Raw genomic sequence first — 17,569 nt, 5'->3', positions numbered from 1 at the left:
TTTTGACCAATTTTTGGACAGGGGTGGAGGTCAAACGGCCAAATCCCGCGTGCCTTTTGGTATGTAGGTAATGACCAATTTTTGGGCTGGGTGGGGGCCAAACGACCCACGTGCCTTTTAGTATATAAGTAAATAAATAAATAAATAAATAAATAAATAAGTAACTAAGTAAGTAAATACTTTTATTGAGTTCGATGGAAATTGTACAAGTATATCAAGCATCAAGCATAGTTAGGATAAGAAAGCGTAAAACCCACTATCTTACCAATTCTATCTCAAAGAATCAAACCCAACCCATAAACCATGTCCGTCGCCGGTCGGATTTCATCAATCACAGCCACCGTTAAGCCCCAATCCGATCACCATTTAACCGCCACCTCCTCCGCCACCATCCTTCCTCTCCGTCACCACAAACTCACCACCACACATGCCTCCCTCCGCTCCACATTCCTAACTCCAACCCGTATCACTGCAATCACACCCACAACCCGAAAACCCACGACCCGGAAACCCACACCCATTAAAATGAGCATGGAAGCTGGAGTGGGTTTAATGGGTACAAAATTAGGAATGATGACTTACTTTGAGTCCACCGGAAAAGTTGTTCCGGTGACGGTAATTGGATTTAGAGAAGGAAATATTGTAACCCAAGTGAAAACTGATGAAACAGATGGGTATAATGCGGTTCAAGTCAGGTATAGGAGGGTCCGAGATAAGAAACTTACGAAACCTGAAACGGGTCATTTGGAAAAAGCTGGAGTGATTCCGTTAAGACATTTACAGGAGTTTAGGTTACAAAGTGTTGATGGGTTTGAACCTAATCAGAAATTAGTGTTGGAAGAATTGTTTAAAGAAGGTGATTTGGTTGATGTTAGTGGGAATACTATTGGAAAAGGGTTTCAAGGTTATACCTTTTTTCTTGAAATTTAGTTATTTTTTAGTTAATTAGTTAAAGTTTGAAGCTTTTTCATTGGATAATGATATATCATCATAATTATGCTTCTTACTAGTTATGCTCCTATCTATGAATGATACACCTTGCTAAATCAACATTCAATTGAGTATCTTTAAAATTGTAACCATTTTTGAGTAAAAGGTCCTTTGCTTAGTTCCCATACACCACTTATGTGCTATTGAGTTTTGTTGTTGTCCGTTGCTTGGTATAGGGTTTTTAGGCAAGGGCGGATCTATATGGGATCCAGTAGTAGCAAGGGCTACCACTGGAATACGCGATGTTGTGCATAATTTTCGGGGTTTTTAACTAGTGATACCACTGGATAGTGTAATTTTTTGTGTGACACCATCACACCACTGATGGTGTAATTTTTTTTTGAACTTTTAACTAGTGACTACGAAACCTAGATCCGCCACTGAATTTTAGGTAAGCTTATTGTAGTCGTTTATGGGTGATTGAAATTTGAAGAATTCCATAATCTTTCAAATTTCTTATATGTTGAAATGCTTTACATCTCTACTTATGATGTAACTATGTTTGTACAAGTGAGTGCTAACTAACAATGGTAGACAAGGGATTTTGTTAGATGATGTGGCTTTTTTAGCCTTATGCTAGTAACAGATTCTTTTATGGAATATTTGTAATTTAGTGGTGAAATGTCGGGTTGGGTAGCGAGTCAAAACGGGTAAGTCTTTGTAAAAACTGTTATTAATCAATACAATTTTCTTGTATAAAACTTTTAAGGAGGTTATACTTACTTGATCATGTCATGGTTCCCTGTTTTTATTATAGATGTTTGCAAGTTTTACCCTTTTGACCTATTAGAATTACTTGATCATGTCGTTACAAATCGTTGCTTCTGTTAGTTTTGTTCAAAAGATTATTTATTTATTTTTTTATTTATTTTTTTTTCACATTAGACGAGAGTAATTTGAGTAGAAAGTCACAATCTTTATGTGATAGAAAGGCGATTAGCTGATATAAATGGCATGTAGAGTTGATTTTTGTATTGTTATCGTCTTATCAAGCGTATGTAATCTTGAGCAGGTGGTATTAAGAGACACAACTTCAAAAGAGGTCAAATGACCCACGGGTCAAAAAGTCACAGAGCTCTTGGTTCAATTGGAGCAGGAACAATGCCTGGACGTGTCTACCCAGGGAAGAAAATGCCGGGTCAAATGGGAGGTACAAAAACAAAGATCCGAAAACTCAACATTGTTAAAATCGACAGTGACCTTAGAATTGTAATGATTAATGGAGCTGTTCCTGGTAAGCCTGGAAACCTTATCCGAATAACCCCTGCTAAGATTGTTAGCAAGAATATTCCCAAAAACTAGTTTGATTTTTATGCTCTCTTCAATTACTATGTGTTGTTCGTTATGTTATGTTCTTCGTGGATCTGTTGGACATAATTTATGTGAAATTTTGCAATCTGAATGATGATGCCCAACAAGGATGGTTCCATTGTAGTAGGGTTGTAACTGATTATTTGAGAATCTGTATATTTTGTTAGTAATTCGTCTGATTCAATGCTCATGTTGCTATAATTTATTGGAATTGGATTTATTTAATGTTAGCCTTAAGAATTATGCTTAACGATCCTTACATGATTCATGTCGCATCCTTACACTTTTTTTAAGTGCATGATTCATGTAGTTGCAAACTATTTACATGGATTGCTTTTTTCGTTTTCGTTTTTGCGTGCGGGAACTTTTCATCAAAAATATTGGGCTGGGCCCTTCCCCATAAGACCCCACCGTCGGGGCATAAGCGCCCTCTTGCTACCCATATGCGAGGCGCCGTCTTAGCCTTCTGACCTACTTGACTCAGCGGTTAGAGTATCGCTTTCATACGGCGAGAGTCATTGGTTCAAATCCAATAGTAGGTAAAACCGACCGAAAGCTCCTTGAAAATAGGGCTTCCAACCCCTGGTATGAAAAGTGTGACGATCCGGAAATTTCCGACCAAATTTAAACTTAATTCTTATATAATTTCGACACGATAATCAAAGTCTGTAATGTTAAATCTCAAGAATTTTGGAACAGTTTCATGAAATCAATTAACCTTTGACTATTCCCGACGATTCACGAACCTTTAATTGTAAACAGAGATGTATATATATATATATATATATATATATATATATATATATATATATATATATATATATGTAAATAATTATACATAATAAATTAAGTATATTAATGAACTATTATATGTTTTAATAGATATACAATTGATATAGGTTCGTGAATTCAAGGTCAACCCTGCATTGTTCAATATCGTTATATGTATTTTTGCTACAAAATACAGTATAGTGAGTTTCATTTGCTCCCTTTTACTCTTTACGTTTTTGGGCTGAGAATATATGCAAATGCTTTATTAACTGTTTTACAGTATTTATATGCGTGAGTTTTATTTGCTCCCTTTTTAATGCTTTTGCAATATATATTTTTGGGACTGAGAATACATGCGCTGTTTTATAAATGTTTTACGAAATAGACACAAGTAATCGAAACTACATTCTATGGTTGGATTATCGAATCGAATATCACCCTTTTTAGTCTGGTAATCTAAGAATTAGGGAACAGACACCCTAATTGACGCGAATCCTAAAGATAGATCTATTGGGCCTAACAAACCTCATCCGGGTTACTGATGCTTTAGTACTTCGATTTTATCATGTCCGATGAGAGTCCCGGAATGATGGGGATATTCTAGACACGTTCTGTTAATGTCGGTTACCAGGTGTTCACCATATGAATGATTTTTAATTCGCGGGTTACGCGTATTATTTTGTACTCGGGTTACGTGTACAATTAAATATCTGAAAATCTTGTGGTCTATTAAAATGATGAAAATGATTGTTTATGATAAAATAATGAACTCACCAACCTTTTGGTTGACACTTGAAAGCATGTTTATTCTCGGGTATTAAAGAAATCTTCCGCTGTGCATTTGCTCATTTTAAAGATATAACTTGGAGTCATTCATGGCATATTTCAAAAGACGTTGCATTCAAGTCGTTGAGTTCAATAAAGATTATTATTAAGTAAATAACAGATTAGGTCATTTATAGTTTGGATGTAACAACCCAACCCAAAATCCAAACGAACACGCGAAATTTATTTTTTTTATTACAGATGGGGTGCGCGGCGCGCAGCCCCATGAGTGCGCGGCGCGCACAGGCCATTTCAGCTTCTGTCCGGTTTGGTCATTTTTCAAATAAAGATCTCCCACTTCCCGACGTGTTTAGACGAAATGCTTTTCACAACATGTTCAAATATGTAAAACTAACACATTTCAATGATAAAACAATTTTTACGAACCCGGGTCCACATATGGCCGAAATATGAGTTTCGTACAAAATATATATGTTTCAACCGAATTAGTTTAAATTTCAAACGACACTAGAGCATGATGTTTGGGGGTTAAACTACCCAACTCTCGGTCAAACTTCAAAAGCTAACATATCCAAAAGCGTCCCCTATCAAAACAAGCGGGATCTCTAATCCAATCGAACGCCCTTACCCTTGTCAACGCACGAACCTATAAAAAGTAAACAACGAGAGGGTAAGCTAAAGCTTAGTGAATGCAATAATTATACACATACATATATAATATACCTACTTGCAACCACTTACACACATACCGCATACACGCTAGCAATATAATTAGCATACCATCGCAAAGTATAACGCTAAATATCCAATACGCAAGCTAGCACAAACAATAGCATATAACTCGAACAATATAATATGATACACTACAACACATAACTATGGTTAACCAATCGTACAAGGGAAGTGCTCGCGAAAGGCCATCGGTGTTCATAACATTCGTTAGTGTACTTAACACCCTCGGGTGGCATCTTAACACCTCGATGCGTCACCCTTTAACTTACGGGGTGGTGCCTTAACACCTTGGCACTTCACTCCTAGGTGGCATCTTAACACCTCGATGCTTCACCCCGAGTGGCATCTTAACACCTCGACGCTTCACTCGTCACGTGAAACGTGGTGTCTTAACACTTCGACACTTCACATCTCACGCTACAACAAATAAATACATTATATACCTACGCATATAATTATTCCACTCACCTTAACGATTCGGTGACGGTTTTACATTTCCGCAAGCTTCAAAGCAAAGTACCTATTACAATAAGTACTCAATCAACACACAAACTAGTTGGACTAAACACCAACCATTCACTAATGTGCATTTAATAACTTAATGCATTAAACCACCCATTTACTCCAAAACCGTCCATTTAAGGTCAAGACCATCACGAACCACTAAAAGCTAGTGATTAAGGTTCAACAACCCTAACTAATACACAATTAGGGTATTTCATACCCATCTTTCCCAACTAGGTCAATTATTACCCATTTGACCATTTTAAGGTCAACACACCCATTTCGGGTCATCCACCAACCAACATAACACCCATTTACTAAACATTTAGGTGTGCTAGTAATTAACTAACCAATTAAGGCTCATAAACACCAATTAACACTTTGAAATCCTAGGTTAGTTGCTATTGATTCTTCATGACTCAATCTTACCCAAGAACACCCAAAATCTGAAATGTCCCGTTCTTATTGATTAAAAACGTTCCATATTAATTGATTTCGTTGCGAGGTTTTAACCTCTATATGAGACGTTTTTCAAAGACTGCATTCATTTTTAAAACAAACCATAACCTTTATTTCATAAATAAAGGTTTAAAAAGCTTTACGTAGATTATCAAATAATGATAATCTAAAATATCCTGTTTACACACGACCATTACATAATGGTTTACAATACAAATATGTTACATCGAAATCAGTTTCTTGAATGCAGTTTTTACACAATATCATACAAACATGGACTCCAAATCTTGTCCTTATTTTAGTATGCAACAGCGGAAGCTCTTAATATTCACCTGAGAATAAACATGCTTTAAACGTCAACAAAAATGTTGGTGAGTTATAGGTTTAACCTATATATATTAAATCGTAACAATAGACCACAAGATTTCATATTTCAATACACATCCCATACATAGAGATAAAAATCATTCATATGGTGAACACCTGGTAACCGACAATAACAAGATGCATATATAAGAATATCCCCATCATTCCGGGACACCCTTCGGATATGATATAACTTTCGAAGTACTAAAGCATCCGGTACTTTGGATGGGGTTTGTTAGGCCCAATAGTTCTATCTTTAGGATTCGCGTCAATTAGGGTGTATGTTCCCTAATTCTTAGATTACCAGACTTAATAAAAAGGGGCATATTCGATTTCGATAATTCAACCATAGAATGTAGTTTAACGTACTTGTGTCTATTTTGTAAATCATTTATAAAACCTGCATGTATTCTCATCCCAAAAATATTAGATTTTAAAAGTTGGACTATAACTCACTTTCACAGATTTTTACTTCGTCGGGAAGTAAGACTTGGCCACTGTTGATTCACGAACCTATAACAATATATACATATATATTAAAGTATGTTCAAAATATATTTACAACACTTTTAATATATTTTGATGTTTTAAGTTTATTAAGTCAGCTGTCCTCGTTAGTAACCTATAACTAGTTGTCCACAGTTAGATGTACAGAAATAAATCGATAAATATTATCTTGAATCAATCCACGACCCAGTGTATACGTATCTCAGTATTGATCACAACTCAAACTATATATATTTTGGAATCAACCTCAACCCTGTATAGCTAACTCCAACATTCACATATAGAGTGTCTATGGTTGTTCCGAAATATATATAGATGTGTCGACATGATAGGTCGAAACATTGTATACGTGTCTATGGTATCTCAAGATTACATAATATACAATACAAGTTGATTAAGTTATGGTTGGAATAGATTTGTTACCAATTTTCACGTAGCTAAAATGAGAAAAATTATCCAATCTTGTTTTACCCATAACTTCTTCATTTTAAATCCGTTTTGAGTGAATCAAATTGCTATGGTTTCATATTGAACTCTATTTTATGAATCTAAACAGAAAAAGTATAGGTTTATAGTCGGAAAAATAAGTTACAAGTCATTTTTGTAAAGGTAGTCATTTCAGTCGAAAGAACGACGTCTAGATGACCATTTTAGAAAACATACTTCCACTTTGAGTTTAACCATAATTTTTGGATATAGTTTCATGTTCATAATAAAAATCATTTTCTCAGAATAACAACTTTTAAATCAAAGTTTATCATAGTTTTTAATTAACTAACCCAAAACAGCCCGCGGTGTTACTACGACGGCGTAAATCCGGTTTTACGGTGTTTTTCGTGTTTCCAGGTTTTAAATCATTAAGTTAGCATATCATATAGATATAGAACATGTGTTTAATTGATTTTAAAAGTCAAGTTAGAAGGATTAACTTTTGTTTGCGAACAAGTTTAGAATTAACTAAACTATGTTCTAGTGATTACAAGTTTAAACCTTCGAATAAGATAGCTTTATATGTATGAATCGAATGATGTTATGAACATCATTACTACCTTAATTTCCTTGGATAAACCTACTGGAAAAGAGAAAAATGGATCTAGCTTCAATTGATCCTTGGATGGCTCGAAGTTCTTGAAGCAGAATCATGACACGAAAACAAGTTCAAGTAAGATCATCACTTGAAATAAGATTGTTATAGTTATAGAAATTGAACCAAAGTTTGAATATGATTATTACCTTGTATTAGAATGATAACCTACTGTAAGAAACAAAGATTTCTTGAGGTTGGATGATCACCTTACAAGATTGGAAGTGAGCTAGCAAACTTGAAATATTCTTGATTTTATGAAACTAGAACTTTTGGAATTTATGAAGAACACTTAGAACTTGAAGATAGAACTTGAGAGAGATCAATTAGATGAAGAAAATTGAAGAATGAAAGTGTTTGTAGGTGTTTTTGGTCGTTGGTGTATGGATTAGATATAAAGGATATGTAATTTTGTTTTCATGTAAATAAGTCATGAATGATTACTCATATTTTTGTAATTTTATGAGATATTTCATGCTAGTTGCCAAATGATGGTTCCCACATGTGTTAGGTGACTCACATGGGCTGCTAAGAGCTGATCATTGGAGTGTATATACCAATAGTACATACATCTAAAAGCTGTGTATTGTACGAGTACGAATACGGGTGCATACGAGTAGAATTGTTGATGAAACTGAACGAGGATGTAATTGTAAGCATTTTTGTTAATTAGAAGTATTTTGATAAGTGTATTGAAGTCTTTCAAAAGTGTATAAATACATATTAAAACACTACATGTATATACATTTTAACTGAGTCGTTAAGTCATCGTTAGTCGTTACATGTAAGTGTTGTTTTGAAACCTTTAGGTTAACGATCTTGTTAAATGTTGTTAACCCAATGTTTATAATATCAAATGAGATTTTAAATTATTATATTATCATGATATTATCATGTATGAATATCTCTTAATATGATATATATACATTAAATGTCTTTACAACGATAATCGTTACATATATGTCTCGTTTAAAAATCATTAAGTTAGTAGTCTTGTTTTTACATATGTAGTTCATTGTTAATATACTTTATGATATGTTTTATTATCATAGTATCATGTTAACTATATATATATATATATATATCCATATATATGTCATCATATAGTTTTTACAAGTTTTAACGTTCGTGAATCACCGATCAACTTGGGTGGTCAATTGTCTATATGAAACATATTTCAATTAATCAAGTCTTAAAAAGTTTGATTGCTTAACATGTTGGAAACATTTAATCATGTAAATATCAATCTCAATTAATATATATAAACATGGAAAAGTTCGGGTCACTACAGTACCTACCCGTTAAATAAATTTCGTCCCGAAATTTTAAGCTGTTGAAGGTGTTGACGAATCTTCTGGAAATAGATGCGGGTATTTCTTCTTCATCTGATCTTCACGCTCCCAGGTGAACTCGGGTCCTCTACGAGCATTCCATCGAACCTTAACAATTGGTATCTTGTTTTGCTTAAGTCTTTTAACCTCACGATCCATTATTTCGACGGGTTCTTCGATGAATTGAAGTTTTTCGTTGATTTGGATTTCATCTAACGGAATAGTGAGATCTTCTTTAGCAAAACATTTCTTTAAATTCGAGACGTGGAAAGTGTTATGTACAGCCGCGAGTTGTTGAGGTAACTCTAGTCGGTAAGCTACTGGTCCGACACGATCAATAATCTTGAATGGTCCAATATACCTTGGATTTAATTTCCCTCGTTTACCAAATCGAACAACGCCTTTCCAAGGTGTAACTTTAAGCATGACCATCTCTCCAATTTCAAATTCTATATCTTTTCTTTTAATGTCAGCGTAGCTCTTTTGTCGACTTTGGGCGGTTTTCAACCGTTGTTGAATTTGGATGATCTTCTCGGTAGTTTCTTGTATAATCTCCGGACCCGTAGTCTGTCTATCCCCCACTTCACTCCAACAAATCGGAGACCTGCACTTTCTACCATAAAGTGCTTCAAACGGCGCCATCTCAATGCTTGAATGGTAGCTGTTGTTGTAGGAAAATTCTGCTAACGGTAGATGTCGATCCCAACTGTTTCCGAAATCAATAACACATGCTCGTAGCATGTCTTCAAGCGTTTGTATCGTCCTTTCGCTCTGCCCATCAGTTTGTGGATGATAGGCAGTACTCATGTCTAGACGAGTTCCTAATACTTGCTGTAATGTCTGCCAGAATCTTGAAATAAATCTGCCATCCCTATCAGAGATAATAGAGATTGGTATTCCATGTCTGGAGACGACTTCCTTCAAATACAGTCGTGCTAACTTCTCCATCTTGTCATCTTCTCTTATTGGTAGGAAGTGTGCTGATTTGGTGAGATGATCAACTATTACCCAAATAGTATCAAAACCACTTGCAGTCCTTGGCAATTTAGTGATGAAATCCATGGTAATGTTTTCCCATTTCCATTCCGGGATTTCGGGTTGTTGAAGTAGACCTGATAGTTTCTGATGCTCAGCTTTGACCTTAGAACACGTCAAACATTCTCCTACGTATTTAGCAACATCAGCTTTCATACCCGGCCACCAAAAATGTTTCTTGAGATCCTTGTACATCTTCCCCGTTCCAGGATGTATTGAGTATCTGGTTTTATGAGCTTCTCTAAGTACCATTTCTCTCATATCTCCAAATTTTGGTACCCAAATCCTTTCAGCCCTATACCGGGTTCCGTCTTCCCGAATATTAAGATGCTTCTCCGATCCTTTGGGTATTTCATCCTTTAAATTTCCCTCTTTTAAAACTCCTTGTTGCGCCTCCTTTATTTGAGTAGTAATGTTATTATGAATCATTATATTCATAGATTTTACTCGAATGGGTTCTCTGTCCTTCCTGCTCAAGGCATCGGCTACCACATTTGCCTTCCCCGGGTGGTAACGAATCTCAAAGTCGTAATCATTCAATAATTCAATCCACCTACGCTGCCTCATATTCAGTTGTTTCTGATTAAATATGTGTTGAAGACTTTTGTGGTCGGTATATATAATACTTTTGACCCCATATAAGTAGTGCCTCCAAGTCTTTAATGCAAAAACAACCGCGCCTAATTCCAAATCATGCGTCGTATAATTTTGTTCGTGAATCTTCAATTGTCTAGACGCATAAGCAATCACCTTCATTCGTTGCATTAATACACAACCGAGACCTTGCTTTGATGCATCACAATAAATCACAAAATCATCATTCCCTTCAGGCAATGACAATATAGGTGCCGTAGTTAGCTTTTTCTTCAATAACTGAAACGCTTTCTCTTGTTCATCATTCCATTCAAATTTCTTCCCTTTATGCGTTAATGCAGTCAAGGGTTTTGCTATTCTGGAAAAGTCTTGGATGAACCTTCTGTAGTAACCAGCTAGTCCTAAAAACTGGCGTATGTGTTTCGGAGTTTTTGGGGTTTCCCACTTTTCAACAGTTTCTATCTTTGTCGGATCCACCTTAATACCTTCTTTGTTCACTATGTGACCGAGGAATTGAACTTCTTCCAACCAAAATGCACACTTTGAAAACTTAGCGTACAATTCTTCCTTCCTCAATACTTCTAACACCTTTCTCAAATGTTCACCATGTTCTTGGTCATTCTTTGAGTAAATAAGTATGTCATCAATGAAAACAATGACAAACTTGTCAAGGTATGGTCCACACACTCGGTTCATAAGGTCCATGAACACAGCTGGTGCATTAGTTAAACCAAACGGCATGACCATAAAATCGTAATGACTTTAACGTGTTCTGAAAGCAGTCTTTGGAATATCATCTTCTTTCACCCGCATTTGATGATACCCGGAACGTAAGTCAATCTTTGAATAAACAGACGAGCCTTGTAGTTGATCAAATAAGTCGTCGATTCTCGGTAGTGGGTAGCGGTTCTTGATGGTAAGTTTGTTCAACTCTCGGTAGTCGATACACAACCTGAATGTACCATCTTTCTTCTTGACAAACAAAACAGGAGCTCCCCACGGTGATGTGCTTGGTCGAATGAAACCACGCTCTAAAAGTTCTTGTAATTGGCTTTGCAGTTCTTTCATCTCGCTGGGTGCGAGTCTGTAAGGAGCACGAGCTATTGGTGCAGCTCCTGGTACAAGATCTATTTGAAATTCAACGGATCGATGTGGGGGTAATCCCGGTAATTCTTTTGGAAATACATCGGGAAATTCTTTTGCAATGGGAACATCATTGATGCTCTTTTCTTCAGTTTGTACTTTCTCGACGTGTGCTAGAACAGCATAGCAACCTTTTCTTATTAGTTTTTGTGCCTTCAAATTACTAATAAGATGTAGCTTCGTATTGCCCTTTTCTCCGTACACCATTAAGGGTTTTCCTTTTTCTCGTATAATGCGAATTGCATTTTTGTAACAAACGATCTCCGCTTTCACTTCTTTCAACCAGTCCATACCGATTATCACATCAAAACTCCCTAACTCTACTGGTATCAAATCAATCTTAAATGTTTCGCTAACCAGTTTAATTTCTCGATTCCGACATATATTATCTGCTGAAATTAATTTACCATTTGCTAATTCGAGTAAAAATTTACTATCCAAAGGCGTCAATGGACAACTTAATTTAGCACAAAAATCTCTACTCATATAGCTTCTATCCGCACCCGAATCAAATAAAACGTAAGCAGATTTATTGTCAATAAGAAACGTACCCGTAACAAGCTCCGGGTCTTCCTGTGCCTCTACCGCATTAATATTGAAAACTCTTCCACGGCCTTGTCCATTCGTGTTCTCCTGGTTCGGGCAATTTCTAATAATGTGGCCTGGTTTTCCACATTTATAACAAACTACATTGGCATAACTTGCTCCGACACTACTTGCTCCGCCATTACTCGTTCCGACACCATTTGTTCCTTTCGTTCTATTAACCCCTGGTCCGTAGACCTCACACTTCGCCGCGCTATGACCATTTCTTTTACACTTGTTGCAAAATTTGGTGCAGAACCCCGAGTGATTCTTTTCACACCTTTGGCATAGCTGCTTCTGATTGTTGTTGTTGTTGCGGTTATTATTGTTGTTGGGATGATTGTTGTAGTTTCTGTTGTTGTTGTTGTTGTTGTTGTTGTTGTTGTTGTTGGGCCGTTTGTTGTAGTTGCGATTGATGTTGCGATTGTTGGGATAATTGTTGCGATTATTGTTGTAATTGCTGTTGTTGTTGTATTGGTGATTCTTATCACCGTTTTCCTCCCACTTTCTTTTGACTTGCTTCACATTGGCCTCTTCAGCAGTCTGTTCTTTAATTCTTTCTTCAATCTGGTTCACTAGTTTGTGAGCCATTCTACATGCCTGTTGTATGGAGGCGGGCTCGTGTGAACTTATATCTTCTTGGATTCTTTCCGGTAATCCTTTCACAAACGCGTCGATCTTCTCTTCCTCATCTTCGAATGCTCCCGGACACAATAGGCACAATTCTGTGAATCGTCTTTCGTACGTGGTAATATCAAATCCTTGGGTTCGTAACCCTCTAAGTTCTGTCTTGAGCTTATTGACCTCGGTTCTGGGACGATACTTCTCGTTCATCAAGTGCTTGAATGCTGACCACGGTAGTGCGTACGCATCATCTTGTCCCACTTGCTCTAGATAGGTATTCCACCATGTTAACGCAGAACCTGTGAAGGTATGCGTAGCGTACTTCACTTTGTCCTCTTCAGTACACTTACTTATGGCAAACACCGATTCAACCTTCTCGGTCCACCGTTTCAATCCGATCGGTCCTTCGGTTCCATCAAATTCCAAAGGTTTGCAGGCAGTGAATTCTTTGTAGGTGCATCCTACACGATTTCCTGTACTGCTAGATCCAAGGTTATTGTTGGTATGTAGCGCAGCCTGTACTGCGGCTATGTTTGAAGCTAGAAAAGTACGGAATTCCTCTTCATTCATATTCACGGTGTGTCGAGTAGTCGGTGCCATTTCCTTCAAAATAGTTAAATGGAACAAGTTAATCATACAGAACATTAAGAGTAGTTAATAGTATTTCGTAGCATAATATGAACTCATTTATAAAAGCTTTTTCTTCATATTAGCGTTTTATAAGTTTAAATTCGGGTAGTACCTACCCGTTAAGTTCATACTTAGTAGCTAATATACAATTCAACTACTACAATTCTATATGAAAAACTGATTATAATAATATTTCGCGTTCAAACTTTTATACAATATTTTACAAACTTACAATACCGCTTATTTTACATAAAGCATGAAATATAGCACACAATAACTTTGATACAAGATAGTTGTGAAGACAATTCTAGCTAGTACACAAGTCGTTCAGCAAAGGCAATAAAGACACGTAATTCATACGTCCAGAAACAAGTCATGCATTCTGGTTTTACTAGGACTACTTCCCATCCTTGGTCTTGTGCAACATAACCGTTATGGCCGTTGATAAGACAGCGTGTTGTAACGTCATCAAAGGGACGAGGGTTACGTAATGTCCAACAGTCCCGTAATAATCTAAAAACCTCATTTCTTACCCCAATTACCGACTCCGTCACTTGTGGAAACGTTTTGTTTAATAGTTGTAGCCCGATGTTCTTGTTCTCACTTTGGTGAGAAGCGAACATTACTAATCCGTAAGCATAACATGCTTCTTTATGTTGCATGTTAGCCGCTTTTTCTAAATCACGAAGTCCAATATTCGGATATATTGAGTCAAAATAATTTCTTAACCCGTTGCGTAAAATAGCATTTGGGTTCCCCGCAATATATGCGTCAAAGTAAACACATCGTAACTTATGGGTTTCCCAATGTGATATCCCCCATCTTTCAAACGAAAGTCTCTTATGAACCAAGACATTCTTGGAACGTTCTTCGAATGTCTTACAAACTGATCTCGCCTTAAATAGTTGTGCCGAAGAATTCTGGCCGACTCTAGACAAGATTTCATCAATCATATCTCCGGGTAGGTCTCTTAAAATATTGGGTTGTCTATCCATTTTGTGTTTTTAAACTGTAAAATAGACAAGAGTTAGATTCATAAAAAAATACTTATTAATACAAGCAATTTTTACATATATCATAAAGCATAAGAACACTATATTACATATATTACACCACACGAATACAACTATCTTATTCCGACTCGCTCGTTTCTTCTTCTTCGGTTTTGGTTCGTTTTGCCAAGTTTCTAGGGATATATGATGTTCCCCTAATACGAGCCGTCGTTGTCCACATTGGTTTAGAAAAACCTGGTGGTTTAGAGGTTCCCGGGTCATTGTTACAACTTAAGGACTTCGGGGGTTGACGATACATATAAAGTTCATCGGGGTTGGAATTAGATTTCTCTATTTTTATGCCCTTTCCCTTATTATTTTCTTTTGCCTTTTTAAATTCAGTTGGGGTAATTTCTATAACATCATCGGAATTCTCGTCGGAATCCGATTCATCGGAGAATTGGTAATCCTCCCAATATTTTGCTTCCTTGGCGGAAACACCATTGACCATAATTAACTTTGGTCGGTTGGTTGAGGATTTTCTTTTACTTAACCGTTTTATTATTTCCCCCACCGGTTCTATTTCTTCATCCGGTTCCGATTCTTCTTCCGGTTCCGATTCTTCTTCCGGTTCCGACTCTTCTTCCGGTTCCTCTTCGGGAACTTGTGAATCAGTCCACAAATCATTCCAATTTACATTTGACTCTTCATTATTATTAGGTGAGTCAATGGGACTTGTTCTAGAGGTAGACATCTATCACATAATATCAAACACGTTAAGAGATTAATATATCACATAATATTCATATGTTAAAAATATATAGTTTCCAACAAAAATGTTAAGCAATCATTTTTAAAGAAAACACGGTCGAAGTCCAGACTCACTAATGCATCCTAACAAACTCGATAAGACACACTAATGCAAATTTTCTGGTTCTCTAAGACCAACGCTCGGATACCAACTGAAATGTCCCGTTCTTATTGATTAAAAACGTTCCATATTAATTGATTTCGTTGCGAGGTTTTAACCTCTATATGAGACGTTTTTCAAAGACTGCATTCATTTTTAAAACAAACCATAACCTTTATTTCATAAATAAAGGTTTAAAAAGCTTTACGTAGATTATCAAATAATGATAATCTAAAATATCCTGTTTACACACGACCATTACATAATGGTTTACAATACAAATATGTTACATCGAAATCAGTTTCTTGAATGCAGTTTTTACACAATATCATACAAACATGGACTCCAAATCTTGTCCTTATTTTAGTATGCAACAGCGGAAGCTCTTAATATTCACCTGAGAATAAACATGCTTTAAACGTCAACAAAAATGTTGGTGAGTTATAGGTTTAACCTATATATATTAAATCGTAACAATAGACCACAAGATTTCATATTTCAATACACATCCCATACATAGAGATAAAAATCATTCATATGGTGAACACCTGGTAACCGACAATAACAAGATGCATATATAAGAATATCCCCATCATTCCGGGACACCCTTCGGATATGATATAACTTTTGAAGTACTAAAGCATCCGGTACTTTGGATGGGGTTTGTTAGGCCCAATAGATCTATCTTTAGGATTCGCGTCAATTAGGGTGTCTGTTCCCTAATTCTTAGATTACCAGACTTAATAAAAAGGGGCATATTCGATTTCGATAATTCAACCATAGAATGTAGTTTAACGTACTTGTGTCTATTTTGTAAATCATTTATAAAACCTGCATGTATTCTCATCCCAAAAATATTAGATTTTAAAAGTGGGACTATAACTCACTTTCACAGATTATTACTTCGTCGGGAAGTAAGACTTGGCCATTGTTGATTCACGAACCTATAACAATATATACATATATATTAAAGTATGTTCAAAATATATTTACAACACTTTTAATATATTTTGATGTTTTAAGTTTATTAAGTCAGCTGTCCTCGTTAGTAACCTATAACTAGTTGTCCACAGTTAGATGTACAGAAATAAATCGATAAATTTTATCTTGAATCAATCCACGACCCAGTGTATACGTATCTCAGTATTGATCACAACTCAAACTATATATATTTTGGAATCAACCTCAACCCTGTATAGCTAACTCCAACATTCACATATAGAGTGTCTATGGTTGTTCCGAAATATATATAGATGTGTCGACATGATAGGTCGAAACATTGTATACGTGTCTATGGTATCTCAAGATTACATAATATACAATACAAGTTGATTAAGTTATGGTTGGAATAGATTTGTTACCAATTTTCACGTAGCTAAAATGAGAAAAATTATCCAATCTTACTTTACCCATAACTTCTTCATTTTAAATCCGTTTTGAGTGAATCAAATTGCTATGGTTTCATATTGAACTCTATTTTATGAATCTAAACATAAAAAGTATAGGTTTATAGTCGGAAAAATAAGTTACAAGTCGTTTTTGTAAAGGTAGTCATTTCAGTCGAAAGAACGACGTCTAGATGACCATTTTAGAAAACATACTTCCACTTTGAGTTTAACCATAATTTTTGGATATAGTTTCATGTTCATAATAAAAATCATTTTCTCAGAATAACAACTTTTAAATCAAAGTTTATCATAGTTTTTAATTAACTAACCCAAAACAGCCCGCGGTGTTACTACGACGGCGTAAATCCGGTTTTACGGTGTTTTTCGTGTTTCCAGGTTTTAAATCATTAAGTTAGCATATCATATAGATATAGAACATGTGTTTAATTGATTTTAAAAGTCAAGTTAGAAGGATTAACTTTTGTTTGCGAACAAGTTTAGAATTAACTAAACTATGTTCTAGTGATTACAAGTTTAAACCTTCGAATAAGATAGCTTTATATGTATGAATCGAATGATGTTATGAACATTATTACTACCTTAATTTCCTTGGATAAACCTACTGGAAAATAGAAAAATGGATCTAGCTTCAATGGATCCTTGGATGGCTCGAAGTTCTTGAAGCAGAATCATGACACGAAAACAAGTTCAAGTAAGATCATCACTTGAAATAAGATTGTTATAGTTATAGAAATTGAACCAAAGTTTGAATATGATTATTACCTTGTATTAGAATGATAACCTACTGTAAGAAACAAAGATTTCTT

The 17,569-nt window shown here is 35.7% G+C and overlaps 1 protein-coding gene across 1 annotated transcript; it reads left to right on the top strand.

Moving 5' to 3' along the window:
• Nucleotides 1-251: 251 nt before the first annotated feature.
• Nucleotides 252-2,505, top strand: LOC139897253 (large ribosomal subunit protein uL3c). The gene is made up of 2 exons (XM_071879947.1): nucleotides 252-904; nucleotides 2,003-2,505. The coding sequence occupies exons 1-2, from the start codon at nucleotides 304-306 to the stop codon at nucleotides 2,290-2,292; spliced, it is 891 nt and encodes a 296-aa protein (XP_071736048.1). The 5' UTR covers nucleotides 252-303; the 3' UTR covers nucleotides 2,293-2,505.
• Nucleotides 2,506-17,569: the final 15,064 nt, after the last annotated feature.

The sequence above is a fragment of the Rutidosis leptorrhynchoides genome, chromosome 3 (assembly GCF_046630445.1).
Source record: "Rutidosis leptorrhynchoides isolate AG116_Rl617_1_P2 chromosome 3, CSIRO_AGI_Rlap_v1, whole genome shotgun sequence".
In the NCBI taxonomy this organism is placed as follows: domain Eukaryota; kingdom Viridiplantae; phylum Streptophyta; class Magnoliopsida; order Asterales; family Asteraceae; genus Rutidosis; species Rutidosis leptorrhynchoides.
Note: the sequence above shows the minus strand (reverse complement) of the source record. Positions and strands in the feature narration are given on the sequence as shown.

Coding starts and splice junctions, on each gene's coding strand:
- LOC139897253 (XM_071879947.1), top strand. CDS start 304: ATGTCCGTCGCCGGTCGGATTTCATCAATCACAGCCACCGTTAAGCCC. Junction 905..2,002: donor TATTGGAAAAGGGTTTCAAG/GTTATACCTTTT, acceptor AATCTTGAGCAG/GTGGTATTAAGAGACACAAC.